The 21,143-nt window shown below is 42.3% G+C and overlaps 1 protein-coding gene across 2 annotated transcripts in view; it reads right to left on the reverse strand.

Annotated features, from left to right (window-relative positions):
• LOC100702520 (adenosine kinase) overlaps window positions 1–21,143 on the reverse strand; it is a 133,824-nt gene that overhangs the window by 34,899 nt on the left and 77,782 nt on the right. For both annotated transcript variants that reach the window (XM_005471337.4, XM_003441823.5), the window contains one exon: window positions 4,289–4,459. In XM_005471337.4, the coding sequence (XP_005471394.1) occupies window positions 4,289–4,459 (171 nt within the window). The remainder of the gene's footprint in view (window positions 1–4,288; window positions 4,460–21,143) is intronic.

A 21,143-nucleotide genomic window follows, 5' to 3' on the forward strand; every position in this document is an offset into this window, starting at 1 on the left:
AATCTAGAGAGATGTTAAGAAATGACGCTGTATTGCCCATGTATCTCCTCTGCCAGCCTTTTTTTTCCATTCACACATCAACAGACAGACAGACACACACACACACACACACACACACTTGTACATCTACTTTAGTCTGTCCTGGAAAAATCATTAGAGATCCCCCCCTTCCACCCCATGTACACACAAATACGCACAATGCATGCAGATGGAGAAAAATAGGGCTGAGAGCCAAAAGACCTGAGGGGCTTTTCATGACAATAACCTTCTGTGGAGCTGCTTGTATCCCTCCACCTAGATCACTGAGAGGTGCTGAGGGATGGATGGGAAAATAAGCAAGATAACCATACAAAATATTAGGCGAGGAACATTCGCACAAAGTACAGAGGAGGAAGAAATCCGTGTCATTTTGCTCTCATGGCCTGGAGAGATGGCAGGCTAAATGCTCTTTTAAAACAGCTTGAACATTGAAATGATGATGGCTCCTTTTGCCTCGGCGAAGCACATTAATACATAGCCGAACGCCATTTCCACTTTTGTTAAATGGCTCACCTATTGAGTATTCAATTACAATGGCTGTCTCTCGTTTGGAAGACGGGGCTGGGACCCATATAAATAAGCTCCCTCTGAGTGTGGAGGTGCAGAATGCATTGGACAGCAATGGAAAGCATGCGGAGCTCCTGTATGGGGGTGGTATATAATGTTAATGGCTGAGAAGTGAGGAGGTTGTTCGGTACTGGCTGTGGGGCAAAAAACTAAGCACATCATCTGCAGCACTGTTTTATTAAGGAAGCACATTTTTAAAACATTCTGACAGGGGAAAGAGAAGCCGGAGCACACGGACTGATCTAAATTGAGAAAGCCGTGAATCCTGGCTAAAAGAAATATCAGTCAAGGTGAATAATTCAGCCCTGATTAATCGTTCCATTTGTCTATGACATGCCTAAAATGCCACAATACAAATCCACCAGTAATGGTCCAATCCTCCCTCCCCCCCCATTGTGTGGTTTATCTCTCATGCTCAAATAGCAAAAGCAAATTGTGGCTAATTTTATCGGCGAATCCACTGGCATGTGGTTTTTCCAGCGGTAATGATTCCCTCATTCGGGCCTAATTAACTGCGGCCATTAAATGGAGGGAAATGTAATGCCCTGGGTTCCATGTCAGGTAGTCAGAGGAGGACAGCACAGGAGGACTCAATTAGGCCGGTGCTGTTCCCAGGTTATCACACGACATGTTTGCCAATTAAGAGAAGTAGCGTCTGATGTCTATGTGCCTCTGCCGGCACCACCTCCGAGGTCCTGCCAACGCAGAAACCACACTGCCCCCCTCCTCCTCCTCCTCCACCTCCCCTCAGCAGTGAAGAAACAGACACTACACTATGCCCCAAAAAGGCAGTAATTACAGGATGGATGGGAGACTGTTATATAAGCACGAGGCTGCCGATAGAGCAGGCAGGGCCTGCTGATGCCAGGTTTAAAACAAGTACCAGCAGGATCGAGTTATAGCAGAATTACCCAGGGTAGACTCAAACACAGACACATTTCAACATCAGAAGCCGGCAGGAGAGAAAAAAAACAAAAAACAAGAGAAGAAACAGAGGCTATTGACATGTTTTGAAGTCTGCCGTGTTGCAAAACTGTTTGGGAATTTAAAAATGATTAAATGTGAGTTGTGATCTGGCTGAAATAAGTTCCCAGTCGTGGAAAAATAAGGTGGCAATCAAAAACGATCTTGCTCAAATTTATTACATGTCATTTTCAAAACATGAGATCTTACAGCTGCTTTAAACATTTTTTTCCCCAAGTGAGACTAGCTCTGTATCGTGACTCAGTAAGTGTGGGAGAGGAAGGCAGAGACAAGCAGACACATTAGCCTTCCCTTATGGCACATTCTGCAAGGCTATAGGAGTCAGCCTGCATGATCCTGACTGTCACTGACTTGTTATGAAAGCATCGCAGGCTGAGGGTTATCCATCACATTGGGGGGTGGAAGCTGGGGTGAGAGGACGGCCGGGGGGCTGGAAGGGGCAAGCGTGGGCGAGGCGGCTCTGTTGCCTGTCACTCACCATGCACCACTGCATGACCGGCAACCTTGTCTGGCTTGTGCACAATGGGAGGTCTGGGGCTCGACTGTATGAGCAGTCATTCCCCACTCCCTCCTCCCAGCAGCCAATACAGAGGTGAGGGGGTGGGGGAGCCAAAAGGAGTCAAAACACTCTGGACAGGCATTAGTCCTATACAGACCCTTGAAGACCTCACTGCTTGAGGCGGCTGAGCAGTTAATCTGCCCTCTGTTTTTTTTTCACTGAAACTCTTATTTTGGTGTTCTTAGCTAGGTTCAATTTCTGAAAGCGAGCCCTGACAGACTCTCCGAAAGATAATCTACTTCAACAAACATACATTGCAATTATCCGGAGTCATTAAATCGTAATGACTGGAGGTGTGAGCAAACTTCTTAAACAAACAGTTACAGTACCACCCACTAGAAAATACATAACGCTTGCAAAATGTACAGCACGGTTTAAGGAGACAGAATCGTTCCTCACAGCAATTAGGAAGCAAGAGAGAGAGAGGTGCATATGTAAAAGGGAGGTCTTATGTTGGGAACGGAAAAGAGGGAAAAAAAGCTGAAGTCAGCAATGGCAATAAATCCTCAAATGCTGAGCAGTTTCTTCCAGCTCTGTCCCGGTCTGCAGACCCCATCTCTAACCTGAAGACAGGGCTCTGTTTAGTAACTTTAGCAGTGGGGAGGCAAGTTCAGCCCAGTGAACATCCACTCCACTTCCCTCTGCCTTGCGCCCGCCCCCAAAGGTGCAGTTTGTCCTCAGAGTTAAGCTCGTCTGCTCTGTTAGAGGATACTTCCCAGCAGCAGCAGCACACTCTGTGACCACAGCTTGACCTCAAATCACCTACTCGCTTCCACAAAGCGGAGAAAAATCGATAGATCAACTGGCATGGAATGGTGACGCAAGTGAGATGATTGATTAACGCGCTCATTTTTATTCATCTCTTAATGGTGAGGGAGAAGTGAGACGTTAAATGGATACTGAGGAGAGCAAGAAGTGGAATCAAAGGTCGGACACAGCCTTCTGATTTCACTTTAAATATGGTGACATAGGAAGCACTCAGACGAGACAAACCCCCAACGAGAGAAAACACTCAGAAGTGTGATAAACAGGTGTTATTGTTCATTGAATCACACTAAACTGTGTTTAAGCAGAAAAAAAAGGCTTAAGCAAATAAATTATTGACATGTCCACACTGCCATATCTGAGTGTTTAAGAACATATGTAGTTTATGTATAATATGCTATAACAAGAGTATTATACTTTAGTTTTTGCTCATTCAGTGCTACTGTACTAAATCTGACACACACTGTGTGTACAAAGGGTGAGACAAAAAGGCTAAATGCGCAATGTTAGCGTGATTATACATAAAGCGGAATGATTGCACATTTTTATCGACTAAAAAACAAGAAATTGTTGCACAAGGTAAAATTATACATACAGGCTCAAATATATACCCTTACTAATATTTGTTTGAATCTTCCTTAGTAAGTTGAACCTCGACCAGATGCTTTTGCTGACCGTCAACAAGCTTCTGGCTTAATTCTGGCTGAATATTTCACTGCTCGAGTTCATCTAAATTGGTTGGTTTCTTGGTTTGGACCTAAGTTTTAAGCATAGTCCACAAATTTTCAATAGGGTTGAGGTCAAGGCGTGTGGAAGCCAATTCCAGATGGTTAATGTTAGCCTGCTTTATCCATTTGAGTTTGGGATCATTGTCCTTTTGGAAAATCCGATTGTATCCAAGTTTCAGCCACCTAGCTGTGGATTTGAGGTCACGTTAAAGGATTTGGAGGTAATTCAAGCTGTCATAAATACTGTTACGATGGTGACCATATTAAAGCTGGCTAAAGTTCCACCTTATGAGGTCAGCATTTGTTCAGGTAACGTCTGTGAACCGAAATCTCAGGCTTCAGACTGCTCTACATACTCCCCCTGTATGACGTCAAAGAGAAGAGGGATATCCTTACTATGGAAATCTCATTCAGGAACAGCAGCTGTGCACTTGTAAACCTGCTGTTCACATCACTTGTTTGCAAAGTGCAGCCAATCAAAAGAAAGGGAGAGGGAAAAGCAGCTAAATCAGCTTGTCTCAAAGCCAAATATAAGAATTTGTCAATTTCAATTGTAAAATTTGCAAAAGCATTGAGAAAAAACAAATATACTAAGCTGGAAATATCTGTCCTAAAGAGGCTTGAACACACGTCTCGTTTCACTTACCGTCTCGTTGCCAAACAAGATGTCGACATAAGGCATAACCTCCATCAAGGGCTCTTTAAAGAATTGGCTGATGAATGGTGCTGAGAGGTTCATGCAAAAGATTTTGTTCTTATCAGAAGCGTGCCTTGCCACCTTGAGGATCGACTCCGGGGACACAGTGAGGAAAAAACCCTGAAACAAGAGAAAAATATTTACTACATTATAATTTCGTGGGTTTGACTGACTTCAGCTAAATCAAACAAATTAATCTGTACAGTGCCTCCGTACAAGCAGAATTATCAGTGTTTTGACAACGGTACATAGGCCAGAATTGACTGAACTGTAACGGGCTCCTATGAACTGAAACACTTCAAACAGCTAATTTGTAGGTTTTGGATTCTGACGAGGTAGTTTTAGGGTGACATGGCTTGATAATCTTGAAATAACATAGCAGCCAAAGGGCAGGAAAAGGAAAAAAAGAAACTGCAGTGCTCAAACACTTATCTGAAATGGTTTCTTAGAACATAAGCGGAGCAACAAAGAAGAGGAAAAAGGGCAGGAAAAAATCCATCCAGGACAAAGCCTGTGGCTGAGCTCCAAAGCTTGTACTGGAGGAAGCAACATGCACATATCCGATGATAGGGCGAACAAAAGTCTTGTCTGGACTCTCCTTACTTGGAAACAAGAGAGGCAGGCCCACTCATTGTGTGAATGAATACAAATCAGGTAAGAAAACACCTTTGTGTTTCAGGTGGAAACCTGAAGCGAGACTCTCCTGCAAGCCACACAAAAACACTCCTCCTTTGATACTGATCTTCTTAACCTTGTTTTTCAGCAACAAGCTGCTCTGTAAAACCACTGTGTCACAATAGGGGCAAAGGGGCGGAGGGTGGGGGGGGGGGGGGGGGGGGGGGGGGCAAGTTTCAGCTCAGTGATACATTTAATCTTGCTGAAAAGCTTCCATTGTAGACTACAGTGCAGTTCTCATTAAAGCACTATGACATTTGCAGCAATAGAGGAGCGACCTCTATGAAAAAGAACAGGGTATAATACCAGTGAATAGAGGGTGACTGTGTAGTCAATCAAATGTACAAGGCATTACAATGCAGCCGTGCTGAGGTGAATTTTTTTTATTATGCATTCATGTGTCATTCTGCTCTCTGGCCAGACATTTTTGTTCCTCTGATGAGCTTGTACGTCCTGCGGGCGTTTTTCTGGGGGGGAAAGAGTCTTCAGGTTGAGGCTCAGGTCATCCTGTGGTTGCTGGGTCACAGTACCATCTGTCGAAGACTAAAAAGGTGTTTTCAATGGGTCCGCCGGCACAAAGAGAACTCACTCTGGGCTAATGGCCCATCACTGACCCTGACATTTTTCTTTTGCGGTGTGCCAATGTGTCAGAGGAAGGGGAGATTGTTTTCTGACACAAATGGTCTTTTTTGGTAGTTGAAAATAAACTGTCATGGTTACCGTAATGTTAACGCTGATCAAAGGCCCGTGGCTCGATCAAATATCCCGAGGGGTGGTGAACTTTAAAAGCCAGCTTCTCTAATCACACACTGGCTCTGTGTAATTTACTTCTAACCTCAGTACCACTGCCAGTGCTATTGCATTAAACTGCTCAGAAATGCAGCAGATTAAGTGATGTTTGAGTGGATTATAAGCTTGAAATACTAAAAAAAAAAAGTTCATACTTTGATAATTTATTCTTATTTAAACCTTCAAGTCCATTTTGGTGCTTGGGATAAACTTTAACCTCAATGCATTATGTTAATTGTCAAATTAACATGATATGTTTATTAATATGTTATTAATGCTATACAGTTTTACTAACAGATATCTGGTTAGGATGTTTCAGAGAAGAGATGTTTCACGGGATATGAACAGTACCTCAGTATGTGAATGTAAACAAACACATAGGAGGAAGAATAGGTGACAGGGACACATGGAGACGATGACAGCCAGGAGGAGAAAGAAGGCTTCACTAAAGGGTGAAGGGTGACTACTGGTATGAGCTTTTTTTAACTGAGTGTCTGCATAGCCATATCTATTTCTAAGAAACAGCTATTAGTATACTAGTCTGGTAAACTGTAATGTTAATTTAAATTATTTATTACTTTGGGTAACAGTATATATTACTGTTATATGTACACACAGGTAGATCCTAGGGTCCTTGAAGGTTCTGATTTGCCTAGCCACCACCTAGCAATGGGCTAAAATGACTCACTTTTTTAGCATTTCTGTACCTAAAACATGTTCTAAAAACATATAATTTTTCATTTCAATGCAATAACATCTCATTTATACACACAAAAGCTGATATAATAGGCAATAGGCTAAAATGACCCCTTTTTATGATATTGCTGATATTGTAAACACCCCTTTGTTTTATGCATGGGCATGCACTAGTGTAAAGCAATCCTTGTGAATTAAAAGCTCAAAGTGTGGAGGCTTTATTTTCCACTCTTGACTACCAAACTCACTCTTCAAAGAGTGGGAACATCCTTAATAATAATGGTAATCTTAAGCACACAGATTTGGTTTGGAACATAGTAGCCCCTCCTTCCTGCTGTTGTTCAAACCTCCTATTTACGAGGGGCAGCCAATCAGAAGAAAGATGGCTTAAAGAGAGATTGGCTTTAACAAGGTTAAGCTGAGGATCAGTATAAGATAATTAAGGTTTATTTTAAACTATGGCTCTTAAAAGCTGCTCTAGCTCAAAAATAAGAACAAGTGGCTCTAAAAAGATCAGTCAGATAGAGAGTGAATGGAAAACACATCAGACCACCCTCCTGAAAAAAGGAATTAAATGATAGACACACAGACAGATAGATGATCTAACTCCGCTCCAAACTACAGGAACCCTGCAAAACAGTCCAACATAAACTATAATAAAGTGAAGCAAAGGAAAATAAAGAGTTTTTATGTAGTCTTTTAACATCTGTCAAAAAACTCAGCTTTGAAACACAAAAATCCACTTAAAATATTATATAGTGTACATTGTATTGCAGGAATCCTGCTCATAAAAACCATGTAGGTCGTTTCTTCCAAACGACGCACGAATCTTGTGGCTTGCGGGGGAAAAAAGTCAGACTTTGAGGCATGCAAAATTCCAGTTATCATCAGTAGTCTGTGCTGACTACGCAACAGGAGAAGTTAAGTCTTTAACACTGCGACGCAGATCGTGTATCACGAATACCAGATCTAGTTTCCCAGGTGTCAGAGAGCTCTGTGAAGTGGGGTGACTATCACATTTCCAGGTCAAGATGATCAAAGTGCTGGGTACACTTCGTACAAATTCCACCCAGGCACAACATTCAATAAAGCCTTCAGAAATGCATTTTCCTGGCAGACAATGATGCAGAGCGATGTTTGGCCATGTCAAGTGGTAATTTGAGGGAAGCGCTGGAAAGGCACAGCATCCATTTTCAATGTTTACGCTAAAAAGAGGAATGACTTACACTTTAGGCAGAGAAAGAAAATGTCTAAATGCTACTCTGAGATGAAATTAGTGGTAATCTAACCATAGAGGTCCTAACTGCAGCAGCAGCAGCAGCACGCTATCACACTTCCTCTGCATTGTATCAGTGTTTTCCCTGGGGCTGCTCACATCTGAAAAGCTGGGTGTGATGGATGGCATGGTGTCACCGGGCTTAAAATAAAAGTGGACATCTGAAGGGTAAAAATGATCTATTTTGGGAAGGGCATTTTCATTTGCGCCAGCAGCAGAGGTGGTCATGGAAAAGAAAAAGCTTTTTTTTTTCAGGTCTAATTTAATTCTGCAGGAATAAGGGGGAGTGTTCAAAGCAGTGTGTCGTGAAGGTTTTATTTGACACTTCCTATTACTCAGGAATGATGGAAAGAATTTAAACTATCACCACCTCAGTGAAAAGAGTAATTACGTCCATGGCAGTTGCGCTAAATTTAATCAAATCTCCAGATCTTAGGTTTATTTATAAAACCACTAATCACAGATTTGTACAGAGGATTTTCTCAATATTTCCATATGTATGAAATGAGCATGTCCAATGTGTAAAAGGTTCCTTGTAGTGATAAACACAAAGAAATACTAACATTGCCGTCCCCTTCTGCCCTAGAGATCTTTGTTACATCTTTTATCTCATCACTTCACAGTTTAGCTTGGCTTAAAAGGCCAAAGTTAAATTTTCCAGGTACAGCAGGCAGCTGTTATGATATTTTGACTGCCAAGCAACAAATGGCAGAGAAACAATATTAGCAACTAGCTGCTGGTGTAAACACTGTTGCATCTAGCAGCTAAGGAGCATATGTCCCTCAGGAAGTGGTGGACCAATATTAAATAGAACATACACTGCATTGCCAAGAGTATACGCTCACCCATCCAAATCACTGGATTCAGGTGTTTCAATCACTTCAATGGGCCACAACGGTGAGCTGTTAGTTGTACTGTAACAAAGTGGAAGTGACTGGGAACAACAGCAATTCAGCCATGCAGTGGTAGGCCATGTAAAATCACAGAGTGGGGTCAGCAGATGCTGAGTTCGCCAGCTTTCTGCAGAGTCAGTCACTACAGACCTCCACACTTCACGTGGCCTTCAGATTAGCTCAAGAACAACGCCTAGCTGGGCAGCTGCATCCAAGCCTTACATCACCAAATGCAATTTAAGTGTCGGATGCAGTGGTGTAAAGCATGCTGCCTCTGGACTCTAAAGTAGTGGAGAAGTGTTCCCTGGAGTGACGAATAATACCTCTCTATCGGGCAACCTGGTAGCAGCCAATGCAATCACAAGGTAGTTTTCAGTGCAGCTCCCTCTGGGAACAGTCATTCTTCTGGCCAACCAGTTTCTGCAATATGTATTGTTCCCTAGCAATTGGAAGTTGCCAGGGAATCGCTGACGTGATTGCTCGTTGCACATCTCTTTGAAACCGGTGGCTGGTCAGATAGTCCACCGGGGCTATGGCTAGATCTCAAAAGCAGTTGTTTGCAAATACGTTCATCGCATGAACTTCTATATTTTTTCCCCACTGCGATCCTTTGTGGCCAACAGAAGAACTTGTGCACTGTGCTTGAAAATACAAATTCTAGCTGTGTGCCTTCACCCTGTTTAGTACAATGTCACACTAGCCAACTACAAACCACATCATCGCTCTGATACACTGCTCACAGTTTGTGATCTTGCTGCTCGATTTCTATCTATTACCCAAACACGAGCAGCGGTTTCGCATGCTTTTCTTTTTTCCTAGTTTCAGCAGAGGGCGGCCTAATGTGACTTGAGACCCTCAATTCAAGTAAGGAAAAGCTTCAATCACACAAAAAGTCTATCGTGCCATCAGAATAAAAACCTGAGATTCCTCTTTGAGCTGCCAAATGTAAAGAGTAGACAGGAGTGGAGTTAAAGTGTAGAGCTGGAGAGACATTTGACAACTAAGAGCAGCTACAAGACTGCAGCATTCGACTAAGACCTGCATGAAATCAGACACAGCAGCAGGATTTCAATTTTTAAAAAACATTTTTTGGCATTTACTCCAGCGATGCATTTCCTTTTTCACAGCAAAGCCCTGGAAGCTAACCTCCAGTGTTTCAAAAGACTCCCAGGCCACGCTATCCCTGTCATTATCATAGACAGCCCCCCCATCACGCTCTCTGGTGCACAGGGTTCATTACACAGAATTAGATGTCACACAGATCAGAGCGCCCGTGATGCCACACAGTGCTCTCCTCCTCTGTTATCTCTGTAAAGCACCGTTGCGAGGTGGATCGATAGCTGAGGTTTGGAGCTTCATTAGCTCAGTATGACTCCATCTCCATCAAGACACCTCTGGTATGCTACGCTAGTGTCGCGAGATATATTTTACTCCCCGATCGTGAAGGTCGTGCTGTTTTACACACAAACACACGGGGGACAAACAAGGCCTTTCACACTTACTGTGCTGTGGGGTAGTGGAGCTGTGGGTGAATCTGTGTTAGGCTCTGGCTCAATAGACAGGAGAAAGAATGATGACAAATAAACAGAGGTAAGTGATTAATGGTGTCACAAAGTGCCTTGAGTGGAGGGAAAAAAAATTACAAGGATGAAAAGAGCTCATTTAAGGCTTTTCATTTCAAAGGAAAATGAGCGCTACAAAACAACTGGGATTTTCACAATGCTAATGATGTTTTGTTTGCATTGAAACGGCCAGTTGGTTTCATTTGGAAACAAGTTCAATTAAACCAACAGAGAAGATAAATGTGTAACAACCTCGCAACATGATTGAGCATTCACCGCCCTTTTAGGATGTTTGATCTGACTGCGAGGCAATTCAGGCGCGCTGATAGCATCTGCCTCTTCTTCTTCTCTTCCATTAAGAATCATGTTCTGGTGAAGCTTATCAGACATCTAGGAATTCATTCACTTCTTCTGAGGGAGGCTGGAGGGAGGCCAACTGTACTGGAAACAGAAGGGAGGGCCCGTCTCTCTAAAGGACGCTTGGAGATGAGGAAAAGGGGGCTATCATGTCAGCCGGCATCTCCGGGGCAACATAAATGTGCCACGAATGCTGGTCTTAACAACTGGGCAGAGACATCGCTTACTGACTCCTGCAGGATTTATTCCTAAAACATTTTCTCTGGTTTAAATATTACTCAATTTTTAAGCTGGTGGATATTTTTCCCTGATGTTATACAGGTCTCTTGAGGTATGGGTGAAATATAGAGATGCTAGAAGCTAGAAGGTCAGAACCAAATATACCCGGTCATCTTCATCACACAATAAAGCCAACATCTGACGGGAGGGTGTGTCACACCACAAGCCTGTATAACCATCAGAGGCAGTTGTTATTATTTTTTTAGCTACTACTAAGGTAGTAGCTAAAAAAAAAAAGAAGAAAGAGGAGGTTATAACCTCAAGTTTAGGTTAAGGTTTTGCTGGCATCACAACACTGGAACAATTGGTTTGATACGAGCGGTATCTCACTAAAAGTAATTCAAGATCAGCTTCAGGGTCTCTTCAGATGGCTGCCTTTTGCTCTCCCGTTAAGCTCTGCAGTTTCAAAAATGTGTTGGCCAGGGGAAAAGGCCAACTTGAGCAGGGGAGCAGGATGCCAAGGAATGTACTTAAGATCTAAAACAGACAAGATTTAAAGCCAAGAGCATTTAAATGCCAGTACTAATCCACAGAATAATTCACTGCATAGCACAAAATGACTCTCCCTTACAGATACCATATGGCACCTATACGAAGGCAAAAAAGACTATGGCAGGAGAGACGCTTCCCTCTGTTAAAGCTGCGCTGTCTTTGTGATGAAAGAGAGAACCGAGCTCCTCTGTCTCTCACTTCCACTTGCACAGCAAGTCTATATATTTTTACCCTCTCTGGTTCCCACTGTTGTTCTTGCCTCCATCATTGGGAGATTAGCCCAGAACAAACTGTTTGGTTTGCAGGGAGTTAAAATTTGCTAATGCATACACTCTCAAGTGTCCTTGTCTGCCACACTGCACTTAATTAGCATTTTAGTGTGAACGGTTTCTCTCTCCTCCAGTACCTCTGAAGAGGAAACATCACTCTGGCTCACACAAAAAACACACATGAAAGTTGGGCTCCTGTAGTTTCTTTCACGACTCGAGAACAGGACGGGGAATGGAAAAGAGAGTTAGTGGGGGTCGATGGAAAAATGGGATAAAAGTCTGCCATCTGAAAACAGATGTTGGGGCTCCAGAGTTGTCTCTTCTGAAGCGGCTTGAAAGGACGTATTAATATATGGGTCAGATGTATAAAGCTGAGGTTCAGTGTCTGAGCGTCGACACTGCGCAGGGGTTTCCAGTTTCAGTGACTCGGAGGTTGTGCACAGACAGAAACTAAATCTCCGCAGACATTCCTGCTGCCGGGAAGTGAACATTTCCAAATGTACCACTCTTGTGGATGTAAATGAATTAGTGCACTTAACTCGAACACAAAAAACGAGGAACCGAGGAGACAATCTTTCACTGTTCAGAGTCGCTCCAGTGAAAGCTAGCGCACCAGGTTGGAAAATTACAGGTAATTGCTGAAGCCATTGAATCCAGTTTGGTTTTGGTTGAAAGACTAAAATAACAAAGCTCTGATTGCTGAAAAGACAAGGGCAGGGAGCTTGGAGGCCCCATTGCTAAGAGTTAATTTGATACATATTTCTCCCTCTTGAAATGTCTGAGGTACTGGCAAGAGACGACGAAAAGAAGAAAAAAACTGAGTGAGAGGGAGGGTGAGACCCCCGCTCTCCCTGCAAATACTATCCATCTGCCATATTACATTTAACCAGCATGAGAAGCTAAGGGAGCGCCCTTGCACAATATTGTGTGAAGGCTGTCAAACTCAATGCAGGAGCTCGGTGCCCACTGCTCAGAGCTGAGGACACAGGGCCGCTTAAATTCAGTCTAATAATAACTTCTGACTGTGTGCTCAGCACCAGGAGAACATGTGGTGGGAAAAAAAAGAGCTTTTAATTATTCATGGCTGCTTAAAAAACTAGAAAAAATGAAGAAAAAAAGCATCTAATTGAAACTGTGATATGATGACCCCATGAGAAAAACACCAACAGCTTTCAGCCTACCTTTTTGAACAGTTTTTGCCTAATAAACAAATCAGAGTTATTGAAAATGAGCAGAGTAAGTTGGAAGCTGGAGGAAAAGCAAATAAAAATCCTGTTTAGAGAACATCTTTTCTATAGCGGCAAATTTTAGATGATTTCCAGTCATTTTATTGACATTTCAAAAAATATTTCTACATTTATTCTTTAAACAAGAGCTCTGAAGTGATTTTTGTACTTTTTGCACTTTTATTAAGACTTTAAGCAAGTGGCAAACTTCAGGGCTGATGTGGAAAAGCCAAAAACTGCGACTCTTCTAATGGCTCAGTCACACTGTGGTAAACAATAGTACAACAAACTTCCATCGGCAATGAAAAATCATGGTTGCCTGGTGGATGCATTGCTGTCGGAGACTGAAAAGTAGTTGGGTGACCTCACCTGGTGGGAGACTACCCGTCTCCAAATAATCGTCATCGACTCACTCATCTGCCTGCGCTCCTGGGTGTTCAGGATGCTCGTCTATTCTTTACATCACTTCCTCTATTCCCACATCATAACTCTAGACCAATGATTTTATTGCCTACCTTTAGTGCTCTTCTGCCATTCAGACTATCATTTGTACGATTTGCTTCCCTCCTCTCCACCTCACCCTTGTCACTCACATCCAAGCCTCCTCCTTCATCTACACCACCACCAGTGTGCAGACTCTGGGAGGTCCAATCCTAATTCCTATCAATGCCTGGACTCCTTTCTGCAATGACGATTCATTGGAGTCTAATAGCAAAATAGGTTACTAATCAAAGTTTGCAGTCAAGCAAGTTAGTAAGTTAGTAAGTCAACCTTCCAAAGGATCTTCTCCCTATTGAAGTGGTTGTGTCTGGTTATATTCCTATATAAAAGCAGTTTTGCTGAGCACCTGTGTAATTTTGCAGTTAAATAGCCTTCCTGCAGCAACTACTTCGATATTTGTGAAGACATTTTTGTTTTATATCTAAAATTGCTGGACTTTAATTATAAGTGGTTAATGTAAATTTCTGCCCACCTGTAACTGCCATCTTGACCCATTCAGCTGCAAACTAATGGCACACTGACTCCGTCTTGTGTTGCCGTTTTATTGTTTTCTTGATGCACCGAAATTACTTTGAAGATGACTGCTAGTGGCTGCGGACATGATCCTCATCCTCGGAGCAAGTGCAGTCAACTTGATCGCAAGTTGACTGCACGTGGTCGCAATTTTTGTCGTGCTGTTTTACCCAGTGTGACAGTAACATAGTAGCTGATTGTAAATGGCTCCAAAAATGAGTCAATCGCCCACACTGTGTAACTGAAATGACTTAAATTAATTTGACTAAAAGTCTTTTTTTTTTTTTGAATAAGAAACAAAACATGGAAGAGAACTATAATCAAACCAATGCTGCAAATAATAATTAATTTCCTTACTGATTAATTATTCAGTGGGCAATAAATCAAATATGGTTTCCTCTAAATTCTATATCCACAACTTTAAAGTAATAAACTCGTACCAAGAGTTGAGTATCATCAGACCACTGTGACAAACCCGGTGCTAACACTCAGTACTGGTAATGCTACAGCACTAAAATCAAGTTCAGAAGAAATCAATTGCCTGGAGGCAAGAAGTGTGAACTTTCATACCCTAAGCCCAATTTCCTTGAAAGTGGAGGTTCTAAATCAAATCAAGTCGAGCCAATGCACCATGGAATTATGCAAAAAATGACAAAGCTATACGAAGTGACAACTAGGAAGAAATGCTGCCAAGGCTAAGAAACTTCTGAGCTTGTTTATTCACTCCACATGTTTTTATCTTTCTTGTGCCGAGATGCTACAAGTCAGCTCCGATCGGCTCTGTTTATATTTAAACCACAAGGGAGAAATATCGAATGCGCACAGATGATGTAAACATGCATGTAAGAAAAAGGGGGGGGGGGGCACTCATCTGAAGTTTACTATACTTGTACATGCAAGAATAAAATCTTTAAAGACTCATGATGCTATGGGGTTTTGATTTTTAAGATAAGGGGGTCAGTTTCAGCTAAAACTTCACTGCTGCCGAGTGAAGAGTGCTTCACTACCTGAGCACGATAATCACGCTCCATGGAAATTATCTCAGCGGGCGCAAAAAAGTGAAAAACACCGAAGGAGCTTTTAACTTTTTAAAGTAAATGCAATAATACCATTAAAAGTTCTTGTATTTATAATCTGTCTGCGAGCCATTATCAAAGTTACTGCTCTCCATTGCTTTAAACGGACATTTTCCTTCCTCAAAGCACTGAAATATTAGTATTGTAGGGTACTAAGAGCTTCTTGCACTTGAGAACAGCATCTCGGGCTAAGATGGATATAATGACAGCCAGAAAATGAGCCTTTCTTAAGCTGCAAACAAAACCTTAAAATCCCCAAATTCAGATGCTACTGGTAGGCGTCGGTATCGCCTGCCAAAAGTAACGGGGTGAAGAAAATGTGTTAGATGTTAAATTACAATTGTCCAGAGGCATTCGCATGCTGCTCGGCTTTGATAATTCTGACTGAGAGACTTATTAGTCGCAGTGTGTTTGATATTACCTCTCTGTAGGACAAGATGACTAATGCATATCAGTGACTTATTTCAAGGAGATATACTGGATTATAGAAGGTTAAACCAGTGATATTTTAATCTGGGGCTTGGCTAAATAAAACAGAGTTTAATAAAAATGAGCCTAAAAATTTGTTGTCATTGTCACCGGGCGACTCAGACCTAAAAAGGTTTTCATGCCTCATGTGTGCATCATGAGTGCTTCTAGATCTTTGGGATATTTAATCCTATATTGGCTGTGGTATTAATAACATTTACAGCTGTTTTGGTTTTGTTCACTCAAAAATAACAATATGCATTAAAAAAACATTTCCATGCATTGCCGGAGTGCAAATACTAGCAGTAGGAATGCACCGAGATAAACAGTTGGTAAAAACAGTTGGATGGCAAAGCACAACGAGATGATGTGAGAAAAGTACTATTTAAATCTCAGATGAACCAAAGTACAATTTGCATTTTCTTTCACTGACCTTCAGTTAAAATTAGAGCTACATTTGGATGGGAACTTTGCTACCGATCTAATGCTTTTTTCCTGACACAATTTTTGCAACTCTCCAGTGCAGCCGATGTTTTAATCGAGTCTGTTTCCGCTGCACTGTCTCGCTTTTTGCTTTTATTAAGACATCAACTTTCTCACCTCAGTGTCGAAAAACTTTCGCGCTGTATTTTGAATTTTACTTTTTAAAATTTATTTAATGTAAATGCACTTTTTTCTCTCCAATCTCTGTATTCTCCACATAACAAACACTCAAATATATTTTAAATTTCATCTAATTTGTCATGTTTTATCCAAGTAACACCCAAATAAAATACACTTGTCTCCAGTTAAGGTCAAAGTTCATGATTCAACAATAAGGAAGAGACTGGGCAAAAATGGCATCCATGAGAGACTTCCAAGGTGAACACGGTGGTGGTAGTATGATGTTTGGAGCTGCTCTGCTACTATCTGCTCTCTACCAGAAAATCCCAAAGGAAACCATCAGTTTGTGTCCTGAAGCTGAAGGTTATGCAGCAGGACACCGGCCAGTTCAGGTCTGTAAAGGCCAGGTCAAAGTCTGGATTCAAATCCAATTGCGATGCTTTGGCAGGACCTTAAACAGGCCGTTCATGCTTGAAACCCCTCCAGTGTGGCTGAATTCAAACATTTCAGCAAAGAAGAACGTGTCAAAATTCCTCCACAACAATGTGAAAGACTTGTTACCAGTTGTTGTAAAAATGTAGAAATCAGCAAGGGGGAATATAGTTTTTTGCAACACCATAAGTGCAAAATTATTAACAGATACAATAACTTGAGAATCCATTTGTTAAAGTTAACCCACAGAGTCAGTTTTAGTCTCTAACAAACCAGATCCCAACTAATTTACTTCACTCAGTAACAAACCGAGAACTCGTAGTTGTGGTGACAACATTACGAATGAAGTAAAAGCCTTTACATTATAAACCTCTTCAGCCAAGATAGCAGAGAAGGCCAGTCACTCTCCGGCCGGATTTATTATGACGAGAGCCTCTCAGACAGACAGAGAGTCAGCCTCGGCTTCTACAACCACCATCCATTTTTCTAAAATTTCAAAGTGCTTGAGATTTCTAAGTGGAGCAGTCTAAATGAAACACACGGGACGTGGAGTGCAATATGTGTGAATCCTCTCTCAATAATGTGCCCATACGTGCCAGTGTTTGGCGACTGGAGGATCCTTCTCTTTAAAGAAACAAAGAAACATTAACAACAACAAAAAATTTTGGTATCTAACGTGTCAGTCTGGTTGAAAAGTATCCATTACTTAATATACACCCACACTTCTCAGAGCTGAGCTGCAACATGAAAAATTACCACTTAAGGGAAAAATAAACGTATAAAGCTGGTCTGAGGAGCAGGAGGTGGAAGGTTGCCTTCTAATTGCTGGAGGGGAGAGAAACCATGTTAGAGTAAACAAAGTCTGATCGATGGTGGGGATTATATCAGAAAGAGCCTTTGGCCTTTGGCCAAGACGAGCAAACACACTGGTCTCTGTCTCCGCTACAGATGGAAAAAATAGCCAAGGCAAGAAGCTGGAGAGTTAAAAGCATTATATTTCACAGGGGTGGGGTGGGGGTGGGGGTGGTGGAGGGGCAGACAGAGAGTAGTACAATGCCAGATATGACATGTAGCCAACTATATCATGTCTTGGCTATTTGTATCAGACAGAAATGCCAGTAGATAAGAGAGCAGTGTTGTGAGTGTTATGGAAGGCTGTTCCGGCTGGAGGCTTAGCTTTAGGTCAGGCTATACTCCCACAGCGCTGCAGTGTTGTGTGTGAAACCTCTCAATCACCGCACGCACAAGTTCAACGCGCTGTTAGCTGGTCACGGCCGGGGAGAAATGTGTTCTGTACACTCTCGGCTTCAATGTGGCAATTGCAATTCACATAAGCCACTTAAGGAAATCTGCAGCGGGAGAGAAAAAGGTATAGAACTGAGAGGGGGGGGCTTACGAGTTACTCGAGTCTTTTAAAGACCGAGGCTCGTCATCAGGTCGGGTTTCCTTTTTTTTTCTTTTCCATCAAGTCTTCTAAATGAGTTCACTTCATTGCTTTTAACCTCCTTTAAAGGTATTAAGTGTGAAAATAACATAATTAATCACTTCTCCCTGAAACATGTTTAATTTCAAGATGTAATATGAGCAAAAGTGCTTTTCTATTTAAAAAAAAAAAAAAAAAAAAGCACGCAAGCATGTGCAAAATTTAAGCTATTCTGCCTGGGATGTCATTCAGTGCACAACGAATACTAATGACTTTTGAATCCATTCAGTGACTCGCTTCAATTTGTGATTTATATTAATAGCCCGTGTATTGCTTTCTCCACATCCAACAGTGCCGTGTTCTGCTAAATTTCACCATAATATTCATGTCGATAAACAGGTGACGACTTGGAGAAAGGGCTGATTATATTTGCTAATCCCCAAAGAAATTAGGCGAGATTGATGAATGCGTGCATATACTCCACACAAAGCCTTGGGAGTCTCTAAAAGCTGTTACCATGGTGGTATCCCATTAGAATAACAAACATTTCCCCTGGATGTTTAACATCGCTTCCCAGTGAGCAAAGCCCTCCCTAAACCTCCCCTCTCTCTCACTCTCTCTCAAGCACCTGCCTTCACATTTTCCACTTCTAAAATTCCACCAGCCGCCTGGAAAAAAAAAAAAAAGGGAAGGGAAGGGTGAAATATGAAATACAGTTACGAGAAAACTTGAGTGCCAAAAAAAGGACTTTTCTTCAAACCCGTAATAACTTTCCATGGGAATAAGGAGAAACTTAAAAAGAATAACACTTCCCCTTGATTTTCTACTCCTACCACTTTTTTAAGCAGGCAGTGAATTTCCTGGAGTGATAAGGGCTTAGCCAATGTAATCCTCAGAGGACCCTTCTCTGGCATGCCAGGAATCAAGAAACCTTTCCTCTCCCTCTCAAAAAAAAAAAGACAGAGAGGGAGAGAGAGGCGGCAACAGTAGGTTTGGGAACAAGGAGGAGAGGCAGCCAGCATGCCATCTCCTGCACATGCTGCCGAATGCAAATTAGCATGTGTGGAAAGAGCAGCCGGACTCGCCTCAGCTGGAGATCAACGGAGGAATATTGATATGACAATGCAAGGAGCTTCCCTGACACAGACAGCAGGGGCCACTGAGGATGCTCTAATTGGCCTCATGCAAAGAAAAGGGTGGGATTGACAGGGCTGTGGGGGCAGCCATAAATGTTTCACAGAGATTGATTCATTATCAGTTTGCTCAACAGGCTGGGTGGGCCTCGTAAAAGTGTAACATCTTCAACTGGTAGCATGTAAGTCACTGGCACCGCGACAGGACAGAATATATCATCCTGACCTTTCACTTCAGATATTGAAATGAGAGCCTGAAACATGACTTGCCACACCGCAGGACTACCACTCTTGCATTTCAAAATTGCAGACTGCAGAAGGCTAGTGCGATGATAGGTGACAGCGCGAGGGAAAACATTAATAATTTACGAACGCCTCCTCTGTCAGGATGTGCGGCGCTATGATGTGCTTTTTTTCCCCTTACGTTCGACGCCGAAGCTGGCGGGGCAAGTTTGAGGTGTAAATATTCTTTTTGATTAAGATCCTACTACATTGTCGTGAGGAAAAAAAAAACAGGCCTAAAAAGTTTGACAAATTAACTAATTTCCTGAGTTTTGTAACTTCTGGTTTGCATTACTGCCCAATTAACGGCTTCTGTATCATTAACACTTGCTCACAACACCAACCTCTAAGGCTGCTACACGAGCGCTCGTAAAGATTTACAGCCAAACTCTCTTCCGTCTTTTAATGTGGTTAAACAAGTCATTTTCTGCCCAGTGATAAATGTGCCCAAATTATTCAATATCCACGCAAAAAAAATAAAATAAATGAACGTGTGTGTTAAAAAAGAACCGAAGGCTTCACAGGCACGCTGATCACTGGAAGCCATTTAAGAGCCGTGAGAAAGGCAGTTGAGCATCTCAGCTTCTCGCTGGGTGGTTGGTTACATGTGGTTGACACATTTGCATCTTCAAAAGATGCACACAGACAACCTCAATATGTGTCAGAATGTCTGGGCGGCATGTGGAAAACCCCCGTCCTGCCTCTGAAGAGGTTTCCTCCCCCCTCTCAAAGACTATACGACATCTCGTTGTCCTTTATCTGTCAAAGCAGTTGCTCCGAAAAAAGTGAACTGTAAACACGTTGCTTGGACTGGATGCACAGAAAGCAGTTGCTGCGTGCGCTGCGGCGCTGTCTGCTCTGCACTAAAACCAAAAAAGACGCTGCAGGAAACACCAAATCAGGAGCCATTACACAGCAACAAATATGACAGGAACAGTGCCTCGCATTATTTGAGCTCCAAGACTCATTCACTCAGTGTCTCTTCCAATGAGCGTGAACAATGCAAGCAGAGTGTGCATTGTGCTGCAGAGCAGGAGACTGTTCCTCTGAATTGGGGGTAAATTACAAAAGAGGCCTGTGCAAATTAGACGTGATGGCTTCATAATACGTCTGAAGTGTCAGCTTCTCCAGAAACTTATCCCCAGGCTACACTCACGGATCGGCGCTTTGAACTTCCAATTATTGCTGCCAAACTGCAGCAATCACCACGCTGTAAAACAATGATTGCAGCACTGCAAAAACACACAGGATCAATCCTGACTCATCAGGGTTTACGACTCAAAATATGCACTCATTACACGGTGCAGGTAATCTATAGACATAAGGAAAACACATATCCAACCATTTGGCTTTAAACACAGCGGCGTGCAAGTCTTTACTTTTCCTTTCTGATGCAACTTTTCGAATCGCGGTCCTCGAAGAAGATTAATATCTCTGAAGTGCTTGTAGTGGTTTTAATCCTGGGAGACCATTTGTTACAGAAGGAAGAAGAGGACCGGAGGGAAACAGCTGTATTTCAAGAGGAACCATCTAGAGCTAGTGCTCCCGCCTGCTATTCATTTGCTGAGGGAATATATTCAAGTGCTATCACAGTTCCATAAGATTACTGCACAGAGAGGACTCGTAAACAGAAACACAAAACCCGAAAAGGATCTGGCAAATGTGCGCAGCTGCTAAGCAATTTCATATTACAATATGACCTCTTACTCATGTATAATTCTGCTGGCGAAGAAATAAATTACCTTTGCAATTTGGGACACCTCCAAAGGTGCTACTGGGTGCCATTTGTCTGCAATATGTTCGGAGATTGTGAGGCTGCAAAAACTGAAAAGAGAGGCTAAACCCAGGCGGGATGACCA

The sequence above is a fragment of the Oreochromis niloticus genome, linkage group LG8 (genome assembly GCF_001858045.2).
Source record: "Oreochromis niloticus isolate F11D_XX linkage group LG8, O_niloticus_UMD_NMBU, whole genome shotgun sequence".
NCBI classification, from domain to species: Eukaryota; Metazoa; Chordata; class Actinopteri; order Cichliformes; family Cichlidae; genus Oreochromis; species Oreochromis niloticus.